The 7,309-nt window shown below is 49.9% G+C and overlaps 1 protein-coding gene across 2 annotated transcripts; it reads left to right on the plus strand.

Annotated features, from left to right (window-relative positions):
* The first annotated feature begins 267 nt into the window (after positions 1-267).
* Positions 268-7,288, plus strand: lins1 (lines homolog 1). Of its 2 annotated transcripts, XM_086191260.1 has the most exons (6): positions 268-590; positions 666-755; positions 1,549-1,681; positions 2,332-2,925; positions 6,024-6,207; positions 6,477-7,288. In XM_086191260.1, the coding sequence occupies exons 1-6, from the start codon at positions 282-284 to the stop codon at positions 7,285-7,287; spliced, it is 2,121 nt and encodes a 706-aa protein (XP_086047386.1). In that variant the 5' UTR covers positions 268-281; the 3' UTR covers position 7,288. The 2 variants fall into 2 exon arrangements, with proteins under 2 accessions (XP_086047386.1, XP_086047396.1); XM_086191270.1 differs by lacking the exon at positions 6,024-6,207 and having other exon boundaries at positions 6,477-7,187.
* The last annotated feature ends 21 nt before the right edge of the window (positions 7,289-7,309 follow it).

Consider the following 7,309-nt stretch of genomic DNA (forward strand, 5'->3'; position numbering starts at 1 on the left):
GTCCCTGGGTGTGACGGTTCCTGCATTACTGGCCTGCATCAGCTTTAAAATGGGATTCATCAAATTCTCGGGTGGGCATGACCAGGATCTCCAGAAGGGTTCTTCTATCGTTTCTTTGCCGAACACGTCAGTGAAATTATTGTGAAAAGTGCGAGTAGAGAAAATCCGGTTACAACTTCGGGATTTCACGCGATGACTTGACGCAGTTTGGCGATTTGTTGTAGCGCTAATTCCGCATTTATCACGTGATGCGAGCGCGCCCGGAAGTGAGAAGCAGCATCATGGAGCGCCCGGGGAGTCGCGCCTCCGCCGTCCCGCAGGAGCGCCTTGACGGCCTGACCGAAGCCTTCAGGTGCCTGGAGGCGTCGTCACGACCCCGGAGGAGCGCCGCGGGTCTCGCTCGACTTATCCTGGCCGAGGTGCGCGGACCGGAGGGCGGCGAGGGAACCAGCGTGGAGCTCGCCTGCGCCAGCCTGGGTCTGGTGGTGCGGATGAGCCGGCGGGGGCGGAACGGGACCCCGGAGGTCGCCCTGTACTGCCGAGAGGTCCTGACCAGGCTCCTGGAGGACCTGGATCTTATGTCTCCTCTGGTAAGTGAATCTTCTCCCGCCACCAAAAAATACTCCTGAAACCGTCTCCTAATGAAACCCCGCATTGCCCCGCAGGTTCATCTCTTCCGGTCTGAGGACCAGGTGCTCTCTCACCTGGCGGCCAAGTGCGTGTCCGCGTGTGTCTGCTCCGACCTGATCGATTCTGTGAGTGTGACGTCGCCTTCACTTGCAAGTTGTTGTTCCACAGGTGGTGTCGTAGTAGTACTAGTAGTAGTACTAGTAGTAGTAGTAGTACGTCAAGTGTTGTGTCGGTGTATTCAAAACATTGATGTTTTAAAATAAATCGTGTTGAATTCCCAGTAAACGTGCAGAAATGTCAGCTGAATTATTCCGAATAAAGAACATCCAGACAAGCTCGAAATGATAAATAGCATGATTGAAGTTGAAAGGTGAGAGAAATGATAATAATAATAATAATAATAATAATAATAATAATAATAATAATCATCATCATCATCATCATCATATTAAGATTTCATTTGATGGTGCGTGCAGGCGGTGGTGATGTAGTCCTGCTGCTGTCTTCAAGGCTTCTGTCCTTTAGTGACTCGTATCCATGATGTTTGAAGGTGCATTTAAAAATGGAATGATTTGTTATTTGAAACAAGAAAGTGACCATCAACTTGAAAGCATTTTGTGGCTCACTAGAGGGCGCTCCAGGCCAGCCCTGGTCCCCGGACCAGAGGTTGGAGGTAAATGACATTTAAAGAATGTTATTGTGAAAAACCCAACTTTACAGCCTGCTGTCAGGTCCCCTGAAGGGTTGTTCTGGACAACCAGGGCTGGTCTCTCTATGACACTGGGCTGTTGGTGCGGGTGTGGATACCAAAATGGCCTTGGAACTGGAACGTCTTTCAGGCACTGATGGTTTGCTGCTATGTGGAGATCGTGAAACTGACGGAGTGATTATTTGATTCCGTGTTCTTGAACCTCTCAGGGTCTAGTCCGTCCCGCCTGGCAGCAGACATGCGTGCTGGTGTTTCACTGCTCGCCCCCCGATGCTGAACTGGACTCCTGCCTGTGGTCGTTGACGGCAGTCCTCAAGCACCTTCTGAAAAGACCTCATGGAGGTAAAACCACGATCGGACCAGATCCAGTCACCCGCCCACCTTCAGATCAGCTCAGTCAGTTTCACCTTCGCTTGATGTCAACAGTTTACAGCAGAAACCAAGACGACCAGCAAATCGTGACCGTAATTTATCAAGGCACTAGATTGTGTCCATCGTTCTCTTGAGAGCTGAGCGATATTCCCACCCAGTTTAGTGTAAGATAACTACGCTGGTGACCAGCAGACCATCGTGTTGTTGCTAGCTAACTAGCCGCTGATGTCAGTGAACTGATGACGTCCAAATATTCCACGTCTCTGCTAAGAAAGATGTTGATCTTCCTGCAGCAGTTTCCTAAAAATGATCTCAAAACCTTATGAACCTGAACGTGGCCAGCAGTGACTGATACAGCAAACATTTCCATGGTAACAGCACACTCCACCAGTCAGACACTCTAGGATTGTGGGTAGTGAAGTATTTCAATGTGTTCTTATGAAAGCAAGGTTGATGTGTATGAACTCCTACAGGAGCAGAAACCACATCATGGCTGCGAATCAACTCTGCCCCCAAAATAGCGTCCTCTGCTCTAGTCGGTTCTTAAAATGCCGGCAGGGTCGTGGGTCAAGTTACAGGTGACTCTGATCTTGTGTGTCTTGTGTTCTCCCTCCTGTCAGACGCTCTCGGGAAGCTCCTGCTCGTCTTTGACTCCAGCCTGAGCGTGTTGTGCTCGAGGTTCCTTCCTCTCGAGGGAGAACAGGCGGGACAGTGTCCGGAGGCCTGGGCCGGCAGTTCACGGTGGGGGACAACGTTGTGCCTCCTTTTGGATCTGCTCGAGGTTCTGACGGCATCACGTTTGACCTGCGGAGCTGGCGTGTGTCTGAGGAGTCAGAGACTAACACACATCCACGCCTCCCCGCTGCTGATGGCTGTCAGCTGCTCCTCACAATATTTTGTGAAGAAGCGAGTGCTGCTGCTTCTGAAGCGAGTCGTCCTAGGGAACGCCGGGGAGGACTGGCTTACAGGAGACGTTCTGTCCACGGGGCCAAGAAACAAGTGCGTGACACCGGACATGAGCTCACTGGCCCTGAGCGTGTTACAGATGGTGGCCACCGGTTGGCTCCAGGGAGTTCAAGTAGAGGCTGCCTCGTTCTTCGGGGGGACACGTCACAGCAGGGGGGCTGAAGACGGGGAGTCCAACTGTGTGATGTGGAGAGCTGTCAGCCTGCTTGTCCTCAAGTCCATTGAGCTTCACATCCAAACTGGAGCAGGTGGGGACCAGAACCAAATCACATACTCCAAATGAAGGATGTAATGTTTTCAAGTGACATATCACTGTGACTAAAACTGCAGCGATAGCATGCCTCATGGATGAGGTATATTTGTAGTCTGACAGGAAGTTAGCGTGTCAGAGATGAGGTATATTTGTAGTCTGACAGGAAGTTAGCGTGTCAGAGATGAGGTATATTTGTAGTCTGACAGGAAGTTAGCGTGTCAGAGATGAGGTATATGTGTAGTCCAACAGGAAGTTAGCATGGCAGAGATGAGGTATATTTGTAGTCCAACAGGAAGTTAGCATGGCAGAGATGAGGTATATTTGTAGTCTGACAGGAAGTTGGCGTGTCAGAGATGAGGTATATTTGTAGTCCAACAGGAAGTTGGCGTGTCAGAGATGAGGTATATTTGTAGTCCAACAGGAAGTTAGCATGGCAGAGATGAGGTATATTTGTAGTCCAACAGGAAGTTGGCATGGCAGAGATGAGGTATATTTGTAGTGCAGAGAGAGCAGGACAGAGACAAAGACAGAGAATGGAGGAAGACAGAGAGACAGAAGGAGAGAGAGGGACAGAGAGAAAGAGGGAGAGAAAGGAGGAGAAACTGATGGACAGAGACAAAGAGTAGGGTTAGAGACAAAGACAGAGAATGGAGGAAGACAGAGAGACAGAAGGAAAGAGAGGGACAGATAAAGAGAGAGAGAAAGGAGGAGAGACTGATGGACAGAGACAAAGACAGAGAATGGAGGAAGACAGAGAGACAGAAGGAAAGAGGGGGACAGAGATAAAGAGGGAGAGAAAGGAGGAGAGACTGATGGACAGAGACAAAGACAGAATGGAGGAAGACAGAGACAGAAGGAGAGAGGGACAGATAAAGAGAGAGAGAGAAAGGAGGAGAGACTGATGGACAGAGACAAAGACAGAATGGAGGAAGACAGAGAGACAGAAGGAAAGAGGGACAGAGATAAAGAGGGAGAGAAAGGAGGAGAAACTGATGGACAGAGACAAAGAGTAGGGTTAGAGACAAAGACAGAGACAGAAGGAAAGAGAGGGACAGAGAGAAAGGAGGAGAGACTGATGGACAGAGACAAAGACAGAGAATGGAGGAAGACAGACAGAAGGAAAGAGAGGGACAGATAAAGAGAGAGAGAAAGGAGGAGAGACTGATGGACAGAGACAAAGACAGAGACAGAAGGAAAGAGAGGGACAGAGAGAAAGGCGGAGAGACTGATGGACAGAGACAAAGACAGAGAATGGAGGAAGACAGACAGAAGGAAAGAGAGGGACAGATAAAGAGAGAGAGAAAGGAGGAGAGACTGATGGACAGAGACAAAGACAGAGAATGGAGGAAGACAGAGAGACAGAAGGAGAGAGATAAAGAGGGAGAGAAAGGAGGAGAGACTGATGGACAGAGACAAAGACAGAGAATGGAGGAAGACAGAGAGACAGAAGGAGAGAGATAAAGAGGGAGAGAAAGGAGGAGAGACTGATGGACAGAGACAAAGACAGAGAATGGAGGAAGACAGAGAGACAGAAGGAGAGAGAGGGACAGATAAAGAGTGAGAGAAAGGAGGAGAGACTGATGGACAGAGACAAAGACAGAATGGAGGAAGACAGACAGAAGGAGAGAGAGGGACAGAGAGAAAGAGGGAGAGAAAGGAGGAGAAACTGATGGACAGAGACAAAGAGTAGGGTTAGAGACAAAGACAGAGAATGGAGGAAGACAGAGAGACAGAAGGAAAGAGAGGGACAGAGAGAAAGGAGGAGAGACTGATGGACAGAGACAAAGACAGAGAATGGAGGAAGACAGAGACAGAAGGAAAGAGGGACAGATAAAGAGAGAGAGAAAGGAGGAGAGACTGATGGACAGAGACAAAGACAGAGAATGGAGGAAGACAGAGAGACAGAAGGAAAGAGAGGGACAGATAAAGAGAGAGAGAAAGGAGGAGAGACTGATGGACAGAGACAAAGACAGAGAATGGAGGAAGACAGAGACAGAAGGAGAGAGAGGGACAGAGAGAAAGAGGGAGAGAAAGGAGGAGAGACTGATGGACAGACGGGGACGTGAGCAGGTGGAGCTACAGGTGGCAGCTGGAGCCTCTTCAGGTCTGGAGCCTCCTCCAGCAGCACCAGGATCTGGGATGAGGGGAGAAGAAGAGGAGTTAGTAACACGTCTGAGGACAGGAGGAGGAGAGAGAAGCCCAGTGCATCATGGGAGATCCCAGCAGTCTGAGCCTAGAGCAGCAGATCTAAGGGCCAGCCTAAGCAGTCCTGACTAAGCCTGATCAACAAGGAGGTCTTAAGTCTGCTCTTAAACCTAGAGAGGGGGTCTGGGTCCTGGACTGAAACTGGGAGACGGTTCCACAGGAGGGGAGCCTGATAGCTGAAGGCTCTGGCTCCATTCTACTGTTAGAACTCTAGGAACCAGCAGGAACCCTGCATCCTGGTTCAGTAGAGCTGTGGCTCTCTGTCAGTCTGGCTCCAGTACTGAGAGGAACCGGGGGTTCCTCCCCCAGCAGCCAATAGGATCGCTCCATGTGATTGTGGTGATTGAACCAGTAAATCAGCTCTGGTGAACAGAAGTTGATGATCTTGCAGGTTCAGTTCATCAAGATCATCTTCACTAATGAACCCTCTGATGATGCTGGAATCTTCATCTTGCATCAACCAGAAACTTCATTTCAGGCATTTAACTAAAACCCAGGGACTTGGGGACATTCAACCGTTCGTTATTTTCAGGTCTTCTTTAGAAAGGGCATCATGTTTTCGAGGCCCAGTCTAAGTGTATCCTAACATAACATCAGCTTCTCTGGAGTTTTGATGGAGTCTCAAGTCATTGATAGGAGGTCAAGTCTTTGTGGGTCATGCAAGTCCTCAGATTTGTGACATTGAGGTTTGATATTTAAAGACAATGTTCCCCATGACATCTGCCTCCTTCTTGAATTGTGGCGGCAGCATCAAGTTCAGTCAGGCTGTAAAGACGTGGTGAGTCAGGATTTAGATTTGTTTCTATGGGAGGGACGAGAACAGTCGATGAGCATGGTGGGACCAGCTCATCGAGCGAGGTAACTGTCGTGTTTATGTGGCGTCTGCAGGTCTGCTCAGCCCCGCCGAGGTTAGTGGGTATCTGCGAACTCTGTGGGATGTCCTGAGGCGGAGCAACGTCCAGCTGACGGAGGTCACTCACAGCTGCTGCTTCTTCAGCTTGCTGTTTGGAGAGCAAGACGATGACATGATGGAGGCAGCCAAAGCCTTGCTCTCCATCTCCCTCCACCTTAGGTACGATGAGCTGGGGGTTCGTGGGGGCAGCGCTTCCTGCTGTGGGTGAGATAGTGAGTAACTCATAGAAGAATGAGGACGTGAGTTTGTGAACTGCGGTTCAGCACTCATCGCATTTTTTTTTCTGATTAGAAGAAGACAAACCTAAGAGTTATCATGTTAAAACTAAATTAAAACCCCACGGTTGAATGAAGGTCCGTCCTCTAAAGGTTCCTAGTTTCCTTTCCAGAGGTTGAAAACAGGCTTTTGTTTTGTCGGTTTCTGTGTAGAGCATCGACTGGATTGGCTGATTCTTCTCAAAGGGATGGTTCTGCAGGATTGCCTGGTTCTGCTGATCTGGAAGCAGCCTGCACCTCTGGCTGCAACCCTCACTGCCATTTCCTGCTTCTGCTCCAGAGCATCTCCTTTGACCACAGCATGCTCCTGGACTTCCTCATTTCCATGGAAACCTGCTTCCTGGAATATTTTGTTCGGTACCTCAAGTACCTCAGAGCCGACTGGCCAGGCTTCACTGCAGTATGTCAGAGAGTTGACAAATCACTGCCTGCTGCGACACACAGAGGGACGACAGGATCCAGGTCTTGTCCAGATCAGATGGAGCTCAGTTCCTGTGTCCAGCTCGGGTCATCCCCTGGACTTCGTCTCGTGGAGTATGACAGTTCTGACGAGTCTGATCCAGATGACAGGGAGGTCTCACCTGAACCACAGAGAATCTGGCTGGCACCCAAAAGATCAGGGATGTCTGGATGTAGGAAATGGGAAGTCAGTGAGACAAGTAGACCCCCACTTCCTGTCAGACGTCCGGACTGTTTGGAGTCTTCTGACTCAACAGAACCACTGAGTGAACCAAACGCCTCCCTGGAAGGAGGACGCGGGGGATCGCTGGTGGTACTGAGTGGACAGGCGTGTCCCAACATGGTGCCTCTGTCTGTGACATCAACCACAGCAGTTGACTGTCTGTTGAAGCTCAGCGAGATGATCGCAAGGCTGCAGATGAAGAAACTCTTCCCGTACAACCCCTCGTCCCTCCTGAAGCTGTTAGCACGAGTACAGGAGTGTTCCCAACGCGTCAATGAATGAGAAGCAGAGTGCTGTGTTTTAG

This window comes from Aulostomus chinensis, chromosome 2 (genome assembly GCF_037954235.1).
Source record: "Aulostomus chinensis isolate RoL2024-O1b breed Wild chromosome 2, RoL_Achi_v1.0, whole genome shotgun sequence".
Taxonomy (NCBI): domain Eukaryota; kingdom Metazoa; phylum Chordata; class Actinopteri; order Syngnathiformes; family Aulostomidae; genus Aulostomus; species Aulostomus chinensis.

Excerpts from the sequence above, each read along its gene's own strand:
- lins1 (XM_086191260.1), top strand. The coding sequence starts at position 282 with ATGGAGCGCCCGGGGAGTCGCGCCTCCGCCGTCCCGCAGGAGCGCCTT. Across the intron at positions 756-1,548 it reads GCTCCGACCTGATCGATTCT|GGTCTAGTCCGTCCCGCCTG; the intron begins GTGAGTGTGACG and ends TGAACCTCTCAG. Across the intron at positions 6,208-6,476 it reads TCCATCTCCCTCCACCTTAG|AGCATCGACTGGATTGGCTG; the intron begins GTACGATGAGCT and ends GTTTCTGTGTAG.